Genomic DNA, 20221 nt, shown 5'->3' on the forward strand with positions numbered 1-20221 from the left:
TCAAGTTAATATTTTGTTTTTTCTTTGTTCAAGATATACACGATTTTTTGAAATTTTATTTTTAATGTGAATGATTATGATAACTTGTAGAAAAACAAAAAGCCTTGAAAAGCCAAGTAGGATAAAAACAAGTTCATCAGTGAGAATACATTTTACATTTTTTTGTTTTTTAAACATAGCATTATTTTTTCTACGAAATGTTGAAAAATTGAAAAAATAACACAAGAGTTGTTTAAAAACTCGCCAACACAATAAAACACAATATTGCTTACAAAAAATTAAAAAAAAAACATAAAACAAATTTTAAAGTAATATTTCAATTATATATTATATTGATATTAAAATAGAAAACAAATAAAATTATAAGATAAAATCCACTTTAACATTATTATAGCCTTAACAAAAAAACAGACTACAAAACTAATAAATAAACATAAAAGCCTTAATGAATTAATACCTTAAAAATTAGCAGGTAAAACTGGTAGCTTATTAAAAATGTTTGTAAAATGTTTGCGTGATTTTTATTATTTGTTTAAATTTATATTTTTAAATACGAACTTGTGTTTATTATATTCTTTGATAAAATAGTTTTATAATATTTATATTTCTTATTTATAGTTTTTCTTACTTTCCCAACTCATAAATTATTTCAAAAAAATAAAATCTAAAAACTATTAAAGCCAAAAAATAAGAAAATCTTCATAAATATATTATACACTCGTATATATATACATAATAATGTAGTTTTGCATGTAATGTAAGTTTTTATATAAAATATATGTATCTTTAATAAAATTCACCATTGTTATTTATTTAAAAAAAAAAATCTCGATTTACACAGCACTGAGGAAACTGAAACACTTATTGAATTACATAATATGCAAGTATTTGTTTTGTTTAAACAGCTTTTAGATGTTATTTTGTTGTTTGTAATTTTATATTCCGCTTGCCTCTCTGTTTTTTGACTTCAATAATCTTTATCAGAACTCTGTCTTCATTACTACTGTTTTCAGCATTTTCTCCGATCGATTTCAATCATTTCTAGGAGTTGCGTAAATCCTCTAGACCACCATTAGAAATACCTTTCTTAACATTGTCCAATACGTTGTTGACAAAGTCTGTTGTGCCACCTGCAATCCTTAGACCAGCTGGAAGGACATTGCAATCAGCGCGTGCAAAGAAAACAAATTTCAATTAGAATTGAAGTGAATTTAATATTAAATAAAACACATTTTATATTAAACTTAAAAATTACTTATTTTTGTATATTATTTAATAAAATTAAAATATCACTTACTTATGGCAGCTTTATAGATTTGTTCAATTTGTTCATCTAATTCATCAGTTGGTTCACCTTGATTTTGATATTTTATGCAAAGTGCTTGTTTGATATCATTAATACCACTTAAAAGCCTCTCTGTAAAAACAAAAAACAAAAAGATGGAACATTTAGTTTAAAAGAGACACTTTCAATTAATATCATAAACTCTAATGAGATAAAGTTATAATAGTTTCGTTATAGTAAGGTTATAAGATTATAAAAGATACGAATATACTAATCTTTCATTTGTATTTATATTTTATTTATTTCAAAAATCGCTTACAAGTTAGGAAATGAGTCTTATAAAGTGTTGCAAGCCTTTACATTAATTTCAGGATTCGAATAAAAATTATAGACTTCTATTTACATATTTTTATAAAGAAAAGGAAATTTAACATCAATTATTTGCCAAATAGTTGAAAAGAAAAAACTTAAATCTTCTTATTCTTCTCATATTGATGGGCCGAGAGTTCCAAAGGCGTACAATATGAATAGAAAATTGACGGTCAGTATTTAGAAAATTGTATTGGGGGTAGTATTAAAGCAAATGACTTTGTAGAATGACGGACTTTCAGCTTACCGTATAGAATGCAGGTAAATCAGAGAGCGAAAATTTATTAAGCTGTCTAGGCTACAACCAGAAATCGACGACGTAGATTATTAATATAGCGGCCAATATTGTTATACGCAACATTCAATTTGAGGCTGGTCACACAGTCTAGTTTACAAAAGATTTCACACCCAAACAGCACAATTGGTAGTATAAGGGCCTTAGCAAGTAGCAGTTTAGTTTTGATCGGGATGAAAGAATGCGGAGACTTCCATAGATTTTACCAATAGCACTATTAAGGTGGTCATCCGAAGTTAGAGTGCGATTGAATACTACTCCTAGGTTTCTAGCAGTGCTAAAATATTCAATGGTTTCGTCGTCAAATTTCAACAGGCTTAAGCCTCATCGACCAAAGTTTTTACGATGGATGTGGAGGGATGTTGATTTGACAGGGTTAGGGTGGAGATCGTTCTTTTTTGACCACTGTGAAATGCGGAGCAGATCCTCGTTCATTAAAGCTACGGCATAATTTTTTAGCCCCAAAAGGTCGACTTATCAGGAGCTGCACATCATCAGCATAAAGATGAATTAAACAATGTTTAGCAACTAGTGGTAACTCATTTATGTAAAGTGAGAAGAGGATTGGTCAAAGAATAGATCCTTGTGGCACTCCACTCAAAACATTGAGAAATGTGGACGAGTATCCATTGGCCATTACGCTTGTTGCGTTCCGCTGAGATACTAAAGAACAAGCTTACAGGACAGAGAAAACCTAAAGTTAATTCGCAGTTTTCTACAAAGAATTGAGTGGTTAACAGTATTAAAAGCCTTTGAATAATCTAACAGTCCATTGCCATTTTTATTTCATCAGGTATAAAAAGTAAAACGGATTTGCAGCTGCGCTTAGGTCGAAACCATACTGACAGGTACTTGATTGAAAGATTGTTAATTGGAAGATATTGTTGGATCTGCCCCAGAATAGTTCTTTCAAACACCTTCGAAAGAAACGGAAGAATGGCAATCTTTCATGAATTATTAGGGTTCAGCCAAATAAATAAATACAAATTGTAAACGAAATTGAAAGAAGACAATATTAAGTGGGAAATTATTTGCGGAACATCTGAAACTACGGGACAAATAAGAGAGAATTAACTTATAGCGCCACATCAATGACCGATAGACGTGCAATCCTCAGAGCTGCTTCAAATTCGTAACATATTGGGTACAAAATTAGACTTGAAACTGGTGTTAAATGTAGTGTAGCGACGATGAAACGAGTTATCAAGAGTATAAAACATTTAAAAAGAAAAAACCCAGAAAAGTGAAAAGAAAATCGTCTCAAATTTAGCAAACAATACATGTCGGAGAAGTCGGTTTGGAAGAGAGTCATCTTTTCAGATGAACAAAATTCAACTTAGAAGGTTCAGATGGCCACAACTATTAATTTCATGACCTTCCCAAAGAAGAACATTATTTACGCCGTCTGCATAGCTGTGAAGTCAGTGTCAAAATGTGAGGAGCTATTTCCTATTATGGAACATTTGATCTACAATTTCTTACATCACGAATGAATGCCAATGCCAATATGTACAAAGGTGTGTTGCAAAATGACTCCCTCCAATACAATGGTCATTTCAGCATAATAATTCTGCTATCAATATAGAGGGGTCGGTAAAACAATAAATCGAGTGTCAAAATGTAGAAGTGTTAGTATGGCCTCCATACTTACTTCATCTTAACACCGATGAAAATGTTTGTGGACTTTTATCGCGTCAGGAGTATGAGTCGAGAAGACAATATAAAGACTAGGAATCCTTAATTGAAGGAATTAAGAAAGCGGGCAGAAATTTGCGAAACGATAATCGTCAAAACTATCGTCTCGTTGATTCGTTTTCAGTATACGTAAGTTCGTTGAGTATATTTAAAATACTTTTATACTATGACTGAAATGTCGAAATGAACTCAACGAAAGAAAATACTTTTTTAATAACTTGAGAATGTTATTAAATTTGTTTTTTCTCTATGGGAAATTTTGAAAATTTGTCAAAAATGTATTTTGTGATAATTATTATTATTAATGTTCCTCCGCCCCAAAGTTTCAATAGTTACAGCAAATTTTAATATTGAAGGTATGTATATAAGTTATGTATGTATGTAGAATGACAACCACTGCAAATTTATTGTTAATAATTTTATAAAGTCCTTTTTTTGCAATTCTGAAACTACAATTATACTATTTAACAACAATTGAGAGAGATTACTAATGTTTTGTATATACAAAAATGCTTGCATATGGGTTAGAATAGATAGAAGGTCCCATTCATCTCTTAATTTTCTTCGTAACCGAATTCATTGTATTTTTTTGAGTTTTATTTTCATTTTGTAACAAAACTAAATGAAAGGAAACCAGTTGGTAAGTCGCGTATGCTATTTAGTATGTTAGCTATTAATTTGAAGAGGTAATTTTTTTGAACCTATGTCAAAACAGAGGATTTAACATTTAAAAACCATATTTTCACTTTCAGGTGTCGAAGTTAAGCCAGACTTAAAAAAAACGCGGAAGTCATTATTACTGTATCAACTTCTATATGATTGTAGTCTATTGAATTCCACCCCAAAAAAATACTTCACTTCTGACGCGATCGGCGATATGAACTATCTCTTGATTGATTTTGGCTAAAAATCGAATTTAGATTTTATTGTATAATTCAAATACTATACATTGGCATAAGAACTTAAGACATTTGCTCTACAAATTAGTTGATAACATACAAAATAGAATTCGCTAATTTAATCGCTTTAGTTAGCATTTTGTTTAATTTAAACTTTTGCCAGTTAAAATTGAATTTTTACGAGTGAAACCTTTTTTAACTTTTATACATTTCAAGAAATCACCTCGCGATATTTCATATAATGGTTTGGTTAAAGCTTCTGCTTCTTAAACATTTTTTGTAATACAAATCTTTGAATTAAAAAAGATTACAATAGTTGGGCATAAGAAACTCGTCATCAACAAAATCGCGGATGTCAACAGTTTAGCAGGAATTCAATTTCTGGCCCTCCCCCTGCTTTAGTTTACTGCTTTAAACTTTGTTACTAAAAGTGCTACTTTTAACTGAGGACTAAACCAAGAACAAACTAGGAATCGAAAATCCAATTTCATTCCAATCGTTCAGCACGAGGGTCAATACAATACAATTTAGTTGTAAAAGTAAAGATTTGTTAGTTACTTAACTATATTCTCCAAGAAACAGTTTGCTGTTAAAAACAACTAACATTTTTGTTTTTACACAATTTAGAATTTGGAAAACTTTAGTAATGCTTTCATTTAGCAAATATTCAGATTCTTAAGAAGAAACCTTGAATAAGAGATCGTCAATTTGATATTAAGTTGCTTTTAAATTTCTGAAACTCGTCTTTTTTGACGGACATAAATAGTTTAAGGTTTTCTTAAAGAGGTTCTTTCTTTCAAAATTAATTATCTATTAAATACAAAAACTTTTAGAATCTCTCAGGAATTTCAAGAATATAAATGTCTCAAAAACAGCAAAGTCACACTTTCGTTAAACTAATGGCTAATTCAAAAACATAATGAACTTTTCATATCTATTAATTTAATATAAAAGCTAAGTCCACTTAAAAAAAGTTTTCACCTCAAAAAAATCCAACAGTTTTGAAACTTGGCACACTGGTGATGACCCAAAAAAAAGTCCCCAAGAATCCGACGTGAGCTCTAGCGGTAGTTAAGAGAAACATGGTGTTTGTTTCAGTTATTCACGTTTATCTTGAAAACTATTTGTCGTATCAAAAAATTTAGTTTTACAAAATTAAAGTTTTATTTAGAATTTTATAAAAAAAAGCTTCCATAATCTTGTTGGTATCTGTTATAGTTTATAAAATAACTCTAGCGGCAGTGAAGGGAAACATACGGTTTTTTCAAGTTTATCTTGAAAACTATTTGTCGTATCAAAAACTACAAAATTACAGTTTATTAAATTTCCTAAAGAAATATAATATTAATTTGTTTGTAATTGTTTTAGTTTGTAAAATAACTTTATAGGCATTTAAGGAAAACGTGATGACGTGACCTAAAACCCTAAAAAGGTTTCTGGAAACTTTTATACTAAAGAAAATGTACATTGAAAATAGAAAAAGGAAATGCATCGCAATAGGGCACTCCAATACTAAGAAGCCTTGCCTAATTTATGTACAGAAAGCTTGGTTCTAGAAGTTGGTAAAACTTATATCAAGCTTATGTTTTTGTTCTTCATACTATGAAGTTCAGTTGTTGGAGATACCAGCTATTTGCCCACGCGACCAAAACTAGTTTTTGTTTGATAATGTGGACTTTAATGTCAGAACGTTAGATGGACTAAACCTAGTTTCTGTTTGATAATGTGGACTTTAATGTCAGAACGTTAGATGGACTAAATACATTCTTTGGGCCGAATAAACGTGAATAACTGAAACAAACCCCATGTTTCTTTCAACTGCCGTTAGAGCACACGTCGCATTTTTGGGGACTTTTTTGGACATCCCAACCCAATTTTTTTTCGTTCATTGATTGGACTATTTGAATCTCTCGAAAATTGAAGTGAGAAGAGATTTTACAACGTTTAATTTGGGAGTGTCACCCGAAAGTTTCTTCCCAACTTATTTGTTTACTCTAATTTGTTTTTATTTAATTTCTCTCTCTACAATTTTTAAGTTTTGTTGACTCAAATTAAATTTTGTCAGCCTCCTTTACAAAACATTTTTAAGCGGGTTTTGAAAACTCGTCTTTATGTTAATTGTGGATCCGACTATGACGTTTCCTTTATCGCCATTATTAAGACTACTTGGCACTTTAATTTAACTGGTTTCTTTTCATTTTTCATTATTATTTCTTGTTTCTAATTTTTTTTATATTAACATAAACCCGTGGCATAATGGTCATGCCAGAGGTGTTGGGTTCGGTCCCTGCCTATGACATCTAAAGTATTTGCACGGGTACTGCCTTTTGCGAGGAATTGACAAGTTCTCTTGTCATGAAAAAGTGCTTTCTCAAATTAGCCGTTCGGATTCGGCATATAAATTGTAGGTCCTCTCCGTTCCAGACAACATTACTCGCACACAGGAATGATTGAGAGCTGTAAGCCACTAGGCCCTAGTTCTCAACGGACTGTTGATTTAAAGACTAAACTACGGGCATTAAGACCAAAACAAACGCACTAAGCTGTCAAAAAGTCTCATGTTTTATGCTTATACGAGTTTTTATTTTAATGAAATATATTGTAATTACTAGAGATGCTTTTAAGAACGTGTATGTATTATGTAAAACATTTACTTACTATGCTCAATTTCAAGTCCATGTAGTTTAATTTTGTTAGCTTCATGTTGGGCTTTTTTCTTAAGACGACATGCCCTGGACGCTAGCTTATTTTTCTCTTTTCTCGATTTAGGTCTCACATTGAATGGTAATTCACTGACAGGTGTCATATCATTAATAGTTCTACTCAGTTTATCCAATTCTCTTCCGATACTGTGCAACTTTCTTGGATTTGGTGTCAAATCGTTGCCATCACCTTTCCGAGCTTTGCCGCTATGCTATGTAGGGAGGAAAATAAGAAACATTAGTCAAAATCACACACATATTTATTTCAGCTTCAAGAGATAATTTTCAATTGTTGCCAGATTTTCAGGTTGTATTTACTTTAAATACCTTGATGCCCCGAACTGAACAGTTGGGGCTGAATACCGGATCTGTTACCTCATTCAACACATGAGGATCTTCAAGTTTTGATTGAAATACCAAACGTTTGCCTTTTGGACCTTTAGCTTGAACATTATACTGCCAAAAATAACGTTCTTTACCTTTGCTACTAGATAATTGATTCGGTGTTGAGGTACGGTCATCTTCGTTATCGGAGCCTACCGGAGCAAAAAAATTATGACAATTTATTTAAATCAAAAAAAAAACAGTCATTCTTCTTCTTACCATCGCTTGAACAATCTTCATAATGATCATCGCTATCATCATCAGTATATCCTTCGTCATCCTGAGAGAAATCATTACCCTCTGGACTTAAAACACTTCCTGTACTAAGAGAAGAATATGAATCTGCTTCGACCAGCGAACCAGTTGATAATAAATGCTGCCGCGGCTCACGTCTACCCCAAATTTGCTCCATGGCTAAATGCGACACGTGTGTCGGAGCCGAAGATGACAAACGTGATGAGGTATCACTTGTTAAAGTTCTTCGACCAGAACCAAAACCACTGCTGCCGGGACTTAATGCTGTACCCGATAAGAGAATGTGTGATGGTGAGGGCGCAGGAACTGATTGACCCAGAAGACTACTGCTGTTATTGCGATCTGGCGACATGGAGAATTCCTTTTTGAGCAGTTGAACATTACGAGACTTAACCATGTTTTGTTGATATTGAGAACGATTGGCATGTGGTGGTGGGGGTGTGACTGAGTTTAATAGGAGTGGTGAGTTTGGACTCGCCTGCAAGATAAAATTTTAATCATTAGTCAATAGTTTTTAATGGGAAGAGAAGCGCGTTAAATTACCTGACTTCCTGGCGAGAATGCTGTATTTGAATTGATTTGTTTATTTGGAGTGCTATGATAGATTTCGTATGGACTAGAGGAACCATGGTGCCTTGCAGAGCTGTGACGACGTTCGTCAAAGCTATTGTGGTGGAGATGAACCCCCATAGAGTTTTGATGTTGTTGTATCCGTTGATTATGATGAACTTGTTGTTGCTGTTGATTTTGTTGCTGCTGTTGTTGTTGTTGTTGATGTTGTTGGTGTTGTTGCTCCAACAACTGTTGTGGTGGTCCTGCTGGCGATGGTTGCGGACTGTGCAACTGAGTTGAGGTTTGTAACTGATGGAAACCTGTGACATTTGGCGAGAGTATATAGCTTCCTTCATTCGTTGGTATTAAATCCTCAATATTAAGGTCTTCCAATATGTTTTCGTCGTAGAAATTTGGAAAACTAGCATTTTGCATCTCTGCTTTATCAATAGGAAATATGTAGTCGTCTTCGGTTTGAAATGGTTCGTTTTTGGTTGCAACAATGGCATTGCCTATATCACTCCACATTGTATTCGAGTTTGGTGTTGGCTGGTGGGGATCAAAGCCAAGCGAATTAGTTCCATTTCCAGAATTGCTATTGGCGCTGCCAGCAGCGCCTCCATTGCTACTATTACTTAGCGGTGATAGCTCATTGGGGAACAACATATTTCCATTTGAGTTTGTATTATGCGAATTAATAGCCGACGCACTCAAGCTAACGTCCTGTAGGAGAGTTGGTGACAGAGACGTTGCTTCTAGTGAATCCAAACATATGTCCGATAGGTCGGTCATTATTCTAGGTTGATGCATATGATGATGGTGCAGAGGATGGTGGTTCAATTGATTGTGGTGTATACTGCTGCTGCTTCGCGGTATGGATATGGCGTTAGTTAGCATTAAATTTTCACGAACACTATCTAGAGACGTGCTGTTACTGCTGGTGATAGTTGCTGTTGCACTCGATGAATTGTTTGTACCGTTGTTATAGGAATTATTACTATTGCTCTGAGCAATTGATATTGTCGGTTGGCTAAAGGTTAGATGACTATTGCTGCCACCACCACCTCCACTATAGAGAAGACTATTACTGCTTGAACTGAAGCCACTACCCAGTGAATACAAATCGAACTTCAGCGTGTTGCTGCTGTTCGATGAGGTATCAAAGAAATCAGCCGACATCGAAAATAATTGACTCTCAGTCATATTAATTATTCATTGGTGAAGGTTAGAGGATTTATTATAACTTTGCCTCGCCGCCCTTCAACAAGATAACTTTGATTTTCAAAAATATGTGAAGACTGTTTATTTTTCAAACAAACAAACAAAATCCGATGAAGATCAGTAAGCACGCTTACCTATCTGAAATTAAAAAAAAAAAAAAAATGTGTTATTTAAGAAGGTCAAATGTAAGCAAAAAGAAGTTCAACTACTTGAAGTTTCATATGGGAAAGTTTTTTTTACAATACCTCCAAAACATACCGCTAAATTCAGATTGTCTTAGCAGTTAACGAAAAGTCAATGAGTTTAAATGAAATTTCTTTTCTTTTCAATTAAAGTTCATTCGTGTAAAAAATAAACATGGAATTAAAATAATATTGATTTTCATTGTTGACACACTTTTTGTAAAATTGAAAATGGAAGTAAACAAACAATAATAATAATAATTTATGCAAGACTACGAAACAAATACCCTCGGTCATCACCTTTAAGTTACATAGAAGAAAATATGAAATATAAACAACAAAAATGTGGTGCAGCGTCTGCTGAATGTGTGCCCTATTTTGCACATGTACCTTATATTACGTTTTCAAAATATGTATTTTTCAATAGCTTCTTACTCAGTGGCGTATCAAGAGGTTGGGGTTAAGGGTGTATTTGTGGTTTGAAGTTGATCAAATGCAGTACACTTTTTTTTAGAATTTGCGATACTAGTGATTTTTTGAATTTTTAAAAGAAAACTTTTTAAATCCGGAAGGAAGGGCGAATTAGAGGATGTCTAGATCGTTTTTTTTTTTGTCAAAAATCGAATTTTTAAATAAATAATTGTTTAGGTTTATATGATTAAAACTGAGTCCCTTTTATTTTAAACGGGTTTGATGGCAACTGCGTTTGACTATAGCCTCAAAACTGATAAATGAATATCTTGATCTAGTAAAAATAATTCTTGTTTCGGTCTCATTGACAAAATTCAAAAGTTTATAAGCGGACAGCTTTAATTTGACGTCAACCTTTGAAAGGAAAATTCTGAAATTAAAACTTGAATTTAAGACAAGTTTATTTTAAACGGGTTTGATAGCAACTGCGTGGGACTATAGTCTTAAGACTGATAAATGCATATCTCGATCTAGTAAAACTAATTCTAATTGGCTGCGTTCAACTTCGTGTTGGATAGGGTATCTTGGATAGGTGGATTTTTATATACCTTTTTGAACGGATTAGGTAGCTGTATTAAGACAGCTGTCAAAAAATAAAACAACTTTCAGCTGAGAAAGCAGATAAACATTAATGGCTGAACCACTAACACGTTTCAGCTTCGGCTTCGCCTGACGTTTACGAATTCAGCCATAGGAATTCAATGCATGCTATAACAATGGAGCTTCGACCTCATGTTTCGTGTAATGTAACGTATGTGACTCCAAACGGAAGCTCTAGTTCAATTATCTAAACATTTGATTTGTCTGACAGCTTAACAGCTGTAAAAAAATGGCAACCAAAAAATTATTTGCTCTTTGGAGTTATGAAATAATAGAAATGTCATTCAAAGCAACCTCGAAGCAAGGCCACCGTAATGCAGACGGAGCCCAAGCCGAAGCTGAAACGTGTTTGTGATTCAGCCATTAACTTCTTCAAACTTCTCTCTCCGGCAGGTCCGTTGAAAGCACTTGTTATTAGCAGCTTTTATTTTGAGAAAAAATAACAGCAGCTAATGACAGAAGTGCCATTTTAGAAATGTCATATTGTAAGTGTCATCCAAAGCAACCTCGTTGTGTTTCAGAAATTAACTTCTCTCTCCGGCAGGTCCGTTCAAGTCACCTGTCATTAGCAGCTTTTATTTTGAGAAAAAATAACAGCTGCTAATGACAGAAGTTCCATTTTAAAAATGTCATATTGGAATTGTCACCCAAAGCAACCTCGAAGCAGGCCCAATGTAACGTAGTTGAAGCCTAAGCTGATGCGTGTTTGTGTATCAGCCATTAAGCTTCGAAGTCAAAATTGTTTTGAGATAAAACATTCAATAGACAATTCAACTAATTTGTAGGAAGATGATAAATTGATAGGTGCATAACAATTTAATAAAAAACAGATAACCGTAATCTGTAATCTATGTGTCTAAAATTCTGAGACAAATAGCTTCTTCATCGTCTATTATGTACGGAACATCCTCAAATACAACTTTAACTTCTTGAAATTCAACCATGTGTTGAATCAGCTGTTCTGTCAGATACCTACATACCTCAGAAATTCTCGGATAAAGGGAATCCAACCCATTTTGACATCTCAGCAGTTTTTGATCAGCTGTTATTTTACACGTAAAACACTAACAAAAAGTTATACGTATACCCCATCTGTGTGAGATTGAACGCAGCCATTCTCATTGCTTCCTTTGACAAAAGTCCAAATTTTACAAGCCGACAGCTTTAATTTGACGTGTCAACCTTTGAAAGGAAAATTCGGAAATTAAAAATTTCGGAATTTAAGACAAGTTTCCTTACTATCAAGTAAAGTCTATTTATGTCAAAATGTCAGCTGTTCAAGTTTTTTTCTTCAACTGAAAGCTGAACTTTATATCTCTGTGGTTTATTTATTTAGTGTACAATTTTATTTGTAGTTTTATGTAGAAGGGTTTCCTGTCCTTTTTTTTTAAATACTTTTAACCTATATAAAGAGTTTTTTTTCTTGTAGATTTCTAAGATTTGTGACAATTTTCTCAATTAGATTGACAGAGGATTAAAATTGCAAAAAAGCTTTGCATTATAAATGGGCGCATTCACAAAGGTAGTGGCTACGTAGTCAAAATTCAACTAGCTGATTGTGAAAGTCAAAACCAGTGAGCACTAACTTTGTAGCCGAACTTTTTAATTCAACTAATTTTGTAGTTAGATTTAGCCAATCAGAATCCTTTGACTACGTAGCCACTAGCTTTTGTGAATGCAACCATTATTATATAATTTTCACGTCACTAGTTTGACAAGTTTCTAGATTTGAATCAAGAATCCAAATCAGATTTAAAATATCAAAGTCGCATAATAAAGACACAAATGCAATTCAAGGTAGATATAGCTCAAGGTTTGGTCATTCAACTCTAATCGGGTTTTATCTAAGTATGTTTTGAAAAAATTCACAAATGTTGTTTGGCTGCGTTCAATTTCGTGTTGGAGAGGTTTTTTGGATAGATGGATTGTCAGAAACCTTATGGATAGCTTAATTAAGATAGCTGGCAAAAATAAGAAACAACACGCAGGCAACAATTAAAAGTTGAGATCTAAAATAATTGTAAAATAAAATCTTTAATGAATAGTTTCAATAATTTTCCCTGCTTGCACTTAAAAAACAAAGGATTAAGAGATTAATCTCACGCAAGAATAGCAACTTAGGCGCCAATTATAGCTATCATTGAAATCGATCCGGAAAAATTTTTGAATCGACATTTGACGGTGTTTTGATTAGAAATGAAAATTATGTACCGATCGATCGGAAATCACACAAAGAATGTATTTTTAGAAAAAGAAGTTTAGTTGCACATTTATTTTTCGGAGATTCATTTTCCTAAACAGCTGATACTTTTATTTTCAAAAATGAAACGAATCGTTCCACTAATTTGTGTTCCAATTTCACACAATTCCTATACCAGATTTCTGTCAGTTAAAATTTGTTCGGTGGCTTTCAATCAGGGAAAATTTTTCAATGACAGACATTTTTAATGATAGCTATAAACGACCTGTCAAAACACTTTCAATGTTTGTCTTCAATGATGAAAACCAATGATAGCTATAAATGGTGCCTTAAACATTAAATCAACTTGGATATGATTTTTATTTTTTTAACAAATCAATTTCTAACTTCTCCTAAGAAGTAATTGTAACCGATTTGATTTGCAAATTTAAAAATGTTGACATTTTTCGACGTTAAATTCAGATTTCCTTCAAAAATTGAATTTTCGTGGTCCATGGAACAGGATTGAAATTTGTTTATCATTGTATAAGTGTAACTTTATGTACGTGTTAAAGAAGTACACGTAGAATGCAAAGATGACAATTTCCCAGCAAATATTTTTTTAAAAATTAGTATTGGTTCAAAGAATGGTATATCTGCCAAAAAATCCAGATCTGAAGATTTGCTCTTAAATCAAAATTAAATTAATTTAATTAGCACTATGGAATTTAAAAAAAAAGGAAAAGTCGAGTTTTGACAGATCTGGATCATGAATTGAATTCACCTCTAGAAAACTACATAAATAAAAGATTTTTAGAGAAATGTCTGTGTATCCGTACTTTGGGATTACATATTGTTTCCATATCTCAAAAGCCGTCAGAGACTTCCAAGAAATTAAAAATTGGCTTTTCAAATATTAACACCCAACGACTCAGAAATTAGTTTTTAACACCTGGAATTTTTTTTTAGAAAAATTAAAGTGAAAGTTTTCTTCTTAGAAAATATAAAAACTAATTAAAAATTAGCAAAAACTTATTTGTTATTATTGCGTGTTATTTTAATTTTTTTTTCAACAATTGGTGAATTTAAAAAAAATCTAATTGATTGTCTTTTATAAAAAATAAAAATCTACAAAATTGGACAAAACTTCGAACTTTTGTCACAATGGCAATTAGATAATGTTTTTTAATTCAACTGAAAGCTGAACTTTAATACTACATGAATTATTTATTTCTGCACAATTCCATTCAATCTTTTGTGTAAAATTGGAAGAGATATACCTAAGTAATATTTCTCTACAATTCAAAATACAAATTGTAATTGATTTGTAGCTTGCCTGAGGAGTGTTTTGTAGACAATATTGTTTTTGATAGTTTTTGTACAATGAACTGAAGGTAGAGGTTAGTGAAATAAAGTTCCAAGTTTGAAGATTATGACAGTTAAAAAAGTAACTAGTTGCCTTGCTCAAAACGTACGTTCAGAGAATGCAGTTGACTACAAATGAAGTCCTTAATGTTGTCTGAACCTGTCCACTCTTATAAGAGCAGTGGATGAAATGGTTCAGTCAACAGTTTAGAATTTCAATTAAAAGGTCCGTTTAAGTGTAGCTATTTGTTTTGCTTTGGTTATTTTCACGAACTGTCACTTTTTACACATATTTAAATGCTCATTTTTTAATAAAATGAAGTTAGCAATTTACTGCCAACAAAACGATTCGCAGTAGCCAGATTTTTGTATTTAAAAATTGGTACAACTGAAAGAAGATCTGTCAGAATAATAATAAAAAAAAAAACAAATAGAAGAAAGTTTTGTGAAAATCAAATGTTAACTAAAACTAATAAAATGGACAATTTTCAAGAAGAAATGGCAAGAAAACACCTGGAAATTGAGATTCTATAAAAAAATTTCATTTAACAATTGCTTCAAGTGGAGGGTTTGTTCGTAGACTACTACGTTAACATGTGGCGTTAAAGCGAGCTTGAAGATCGCCTCAATTCTTTATATACCTGAATTGAGTTGAATTGAATTAATATTGATTGATTGAATTGATTCAACGCGATTCCGGTCGGGGATCAGAGTCGAGTCAAAATTTGAGAAGAAAAATCTGTGTGGAGGAGTTGGTTTTACAGAAATTGCATTATGGTCTGGTTTTTTCTTTATATTCTTATATGGTGCTGAACTATTCAGTTCTTCATCACGAATCAAACTATCTCACTTGCACTTCACACATTGAAACACCATTTGCATTTTAGAAAGTGCTGTCAAACTAAATCATTTTTAAATCTTCTTGTACGGTGGAATTACCATGAAGATTTATTTAATCTAAACTGAGATAAACCTTTGGTGGAAATATAGCAAAACATACATTTTTTTCCTATTGTTTTCTCTTGCAAATAAGCCCAGTTAGTCCATTTTCATTAACAAAACTAAATAATATTAACAGTTACAGATTGATTTTTCTCCCTAATGGAAAACACATGATTCCAAATGTACAACTACTCAACGAACATAGCCATCGAGATACAAATGCAATATCAAACGTACCAACATTTGAGAACGAAATGACATACGATCCATTCCAGACTCGTATAAATGTCATAAACCCATCCATAGTAAGATTCTACTCTAACTTTTATCGCTAGTATTCATACTTTGGATATCGTTTTTGTTATTCGTGTAAAATGCTACTATACTATGGATAGATTTTCTAACGAAACACGTGAATTATACCATATGCAAAATATTGTTGTTAACTTCTTGTAAAAAAAAATTAACAACATTTTTATTTTAAACACGAATGTCTATAAAAATAACAAACAAACTTATAAGAAACAGTTTTCGAATCAAGTATTGTGAGAACAAAGAAAGATATTGACTTAAAACTTTTTTATTTTTCTCAAAATGTTGTTATTAATATTTTGTTAAACTTTTCAAAAATATTGACAGAAGGGCACAAATAAAAAGTAAATCAATGAATCTGTCAAAAAATGTTCCAAAATAAATAAATGTTTTGACAGATTACATCAGAAAATAAATTGATTCATGTTATTAATGGAAAATGCCACGATTCTTCTTTGGTATTAAATACCAAAAGTGAACATACCCAATTTATTAAAAATATCTTTAATTGAACACCTTATATCATTCATATCAACCAACTGACCCCCTGGATTAAATTATATGAAAATACTTGTATGAATTGAAATAAGCAGTGAGAATTGTTGTTCTGTCTGCTATCATCCTACTAATCATTAGTTTAGCACGTCTCTCTTTTATAATAAGAAAACAAAATATGTAGATACAGATACAGATACTTTTATAATAGATAGACAAAAATAATCGGCAACTGAAATATTTCTTATTGACGTCACAGATATCTACTGATACCGATTTGAAAGTGGGTAGGTAAGGTACCTAACCTAAAGGTAGACAAGGAAATAAAGAATAATTTGATTGAAAATAAAATGATAAGATAACAATAATTTTAAGAAGCCTGTGTAGGTTTATGTAGGGACTTATTCAAACTGAGCTACATGGATCTATAGACACAAAACTGTTTATGAAACAATTTATAAACACACCTATTTGTTATTTTTAGCAGAATAATTGTTTCGATTTCTTGTAAATAAATTATTAACTATTTAAACTTTTTATAATTTGAATAAATAACAATCAAGTTGCAAAAATGTATGTTTATATTTCTATAATGTTATCTAGACACAGGTACATGTGTAAATTTTATCAACCTTTTCAAAGCTTATATTGTTTTGCATATTGTTGTACTTTTTCATTAACATTTTTCTTCTATATGTTCGTTTTATTTTAGCATTAAACACAAACGTGGGATTTAACAAAGAAATATTCCATAATTTTATTACACTTTTTGTGTACAAAGCACATACTCGAAGTATCTAAAAAATGTATAGTATATTATTTATTCATGTTGATTTAATGTGAAAACCAGAGTTGCCAAGTCTTAGATTAGTTTAAGAGTCCATTTAAAAAAAAATTAAATGGTCTGTTCATAAACGTCAACAATCTGCTACATGGCTTCCTTCTTTGTTGCATTAATGAAGACACCAATTCTGCAGACCGTGTGCAAGCGTACTTAAATAAAATTTGAAGTAGTTACTGAATGTTCAAAAAAGGTCAGACAAAAGTCAGAAATTTCCATCTCAAGGCAACTGGATTACCTTTCTTGATTTTATTTTCCTTCCCGTAGTCAAAAATAAATATGGATGCAAAATCTGCCCGACGTTGATTTATTTATGACGTTTATGAACATAATGTATGTTCTGCAATTCATCTGGGTCTGTTAGTTCGCAAATCAAACTTAATGAATAAGTCTAATGCAGGTCTAAAGAGGCCGGTCGATAGAATCCGTCATATGCGTTGCGGCGATGAATCTGCCGACATTGACATACGAAACGGATTGGGATAACTCACCAATTGATTCGTTGCATTATTTTGACAACTCTGTTCAAATTAATAGATCTGTTCAATTTTTGGAACCCAGTGCGTATGCGGAATTTAAGAGCATTTTATTGAACTGATAAAATATTTACTTTATATTTTGTCTGCGGCGGAATAAAACTGTCAAAATAATGCAAAAAATATTTGTATTGGGTTTGTTTGCTATTAATTCGACAGATGAAAACTATTTATTCGTAAAAATTTAAAATATTTTATTCGATTAGATACACAACTTTAAGAAAAAGTGGATTTTGATTTCATAGATAAAACACTTTAAACTGGTCACAACTACTCTGGAGTGAAAAAAACCTCATCAGAACGAGTTCGGAGCAAAGCGATGCACCATGTTATTGAACATGCCTATTACTGACAAGTGATTTCAACGGAACCGCCGGAGAGAGAAGTTAAAGTCTACGGAGTTCTTCAATCTATGAGGAGTTCTTCGAAACTCATTTTCGGTTCTAAAGTTATAAAACTATTTCATGAAAAAATTGTAGTTATTTTATGAATATTTCAATACGTTACATTTTAACCTTTTCGAATAAACAATGGTTATACCTCTTAAAGCAATTGTATTTTGTTTGTTGACTTTTATAGCTGTTGAGCTGTCAGACAAAGCAAATACTCGGTAATTTGAACTAGAGCTTTCGTTTGGATCCGCATTACGTAACATTACGTTCTTTTCCTTACGATTGTCAAATGAAACTTGAGGTCGAAGCTTCATTGTGATAAGATGCATTGAATTCCTATGGCTGAACTCGTAAACGTCAGGTGAAGCCGAAGCTGAAGCGTGTTTGTGTTTCAGCCATAAAGGTCAGATACTTTTTGTGTTGAGTCCGTTAAATGCGTTGCTGATGGGCCGCTTTAGATAAGAACGTATTTAATTAATCGAGCTGTCAATTGTGACGGGTTCTATGGGTCGATCCCGACGTTTATTAAAAAAAACAACTTTTATTAGTAGCATTGCTGAATGACAAAAAGATTGCATTCATTGATTTTACCTAAAGATTGGGACTTCAAACTTTGGAATCACCATTCATTTGACCTTAAAATGATTGCAATCATTTTGTATCCAATCATTTGACTGCAATCAATCGATTTCAATCATATGAGATTTCTACATTCTTGGCATTGACTCGAAGTCTTTGCATTAACTACCAAAGTACTGTAAAGTGGCTCATACACCTAGCGCCCCAATTTTCGGTATCGAGACATCAAGAGAATAAAATCAAAATTTCAAAAGTGTGTAGTGATATTTAATTTAAGAGATGACAAGGATTTCAAGTAAATACAAAGACTTGAAGTGAATGCAAAGACATGAATTTAAAAAAATACAATAGGTGAAGCTTGAAGTTTGAAAAAATGCTTCGAGCAGAAGCTGTCATTGAAAACGCTAATTTTTGAAGCAAAGGACGACAAGAATTAAAGCTGCACAGCATCAAGTTTTCAACTTGATCCCTCAGCTCTTCATATAAACTATACAAATGTCAAAAATCTGCGCACCATGAAGTCAATCAAAATTAAATTGACACCTAATTTGCGCTTCTGCTTCGACTGCAACTTCAACCATTTGGCATATTCAGACAACATAATTAACTTAATTTGCAATCAACTAGGTTCTAAGAGCACAAAATTTGGCAAAGGCAACTAGTTAGCTTTTAAACTGTCATAAGCTTTAAGCTATCAAAAACATAATTGTCTACAAAACGCTTCTCAGGCTAGCTACAATTACTTATTCCTTTTACAATTTGTCAAAGAACCCTTTTACAAAATCATCAAATGATATTGTGCAGAAAATAAATAAATCTCATAGTAACAAAGTTCACCTTTCAGTTGAATGAAAAATTATGATTATCTGTCATTTTGACATAAGTGGAATTGACTTGATAGTGGTGGAGATTTTTTTTTAACTGAACAATCAGATAGTAGAAACTTGCCTTAACTTTAAGTTCCTTATGTCTTCTAAACCTCTCTTTATGGGAATTTTGAAAAAAAATAGTCGAATTTCCCAATAAATATCCCACTTTGGTAAGCCTGATGAATTTATAAAAATAATAACAAACAGCAGAAGAAAACAAAAACAAACAATCAACGAAAAATAACAGAGAGAAGCAAAGATAGGGTATTATACACGGACAAAGTGTAAAGTCCGTAAATCAAGAAAAAGAGCTTTTTTGATTGTGAGAGGGTATAAGTGACAGTGAGTTGAGTTAACTTTTAGAGTTCTTCGTTTTGGTGTTAGTTTCCAACAAAACATTTCTGCTGACGGGAAAGAAAAGGGACAGAGGGTGGTTCGATGTTATTTTGCTTTTTGTATAATGTGAAGGTGTGCAAGTGGCAGAGGAGGAGGCGGGTAGGCAGCTGTTCTGTTTCAGTGTGTTTGTTAGATCAAGGTCAGTGGTGTTTATATTTCAAATTTTGTTTTGATGCTTAAATTTATTCGCCATTATTCTTTGTGAATATATTTCTTGTTTTTTTTTTTGTTGTTGATTTTTATTGATGCCATTTTATTTTGTTATTATCTTTTATACTATTTTTATTCTTTGTTGTTTTTATTTGTTGTAAGTTTAATATTCTTTCCTATTCTATTCGTCGTCGTCGGATTTGTGTATCGTGTCGTGTGAATGGGTTTTGCACTTCGTGCGCAAGTTTTGTTTAT

General features: G+C 32.2%; 1 protein-coding gene across 6 annotated transcripts in view; it reads right to left on the reverse strand.

The window, feature by feature from the left end:
• LOC129943304 (protein CREBRF homolog) overlaps positions 1 to 20221 on the reverse strand; it is a 141907-nt gene continuing 121686 nt past the window's right edge. For 3 of the 6 annotated variants that reach the window (XM_056052636.1, XM_056052635.1, XM_056052637.1), the window contains 6 exons: positions 8428 to 9795; positions 7849 to 8362; positions 7564 to 7781; positions 7202 to 7457; positions 1298 to 1417; positions 1 to 1166 (listed from right to left, as the gene is read on the reverse strand). In XM_056052636.1, the coding sequence (XP_055908611.1) occupies positions 1042 to 1166; positions 1298 to 1417; positions 7202 to 7457; positions 7564 to 7781; positions 7849 to 8362; positions 8428 to 9639 (2445 nt within the window). In that variant the 5' untranslated portion in view covers positions 9640 to 9795 and the 3' untranslated portion in view covers positions 1 to 1041. The remainder of the gene's footprint in view (positions 1167 to 1297; positions 1418 to 7201; positions 7458 to 7563; positions 7782 to 7848; positions 8363 to 8427; positions 9796 to 20221) is intronic. The other 3 variants (XM_056052640.1, XM_056052638.1, XM_056052639.1) reach the window with 3 other exon arrangements.

The sequence above is a fragment of the Eupeodes corollae genome, chromosome 1 (assembly GCF_945859685.1).
Source record: "Eupeodes corollae chromosome 1, idEupCoro1.1, whole genome shotgun sequence".
Lineage (NCBI taxonomy): Eukaryota > Metazoa > Arthropoda > Insecta > Diptera > Syrphidae > Eupeodes > Eupeodes corollae.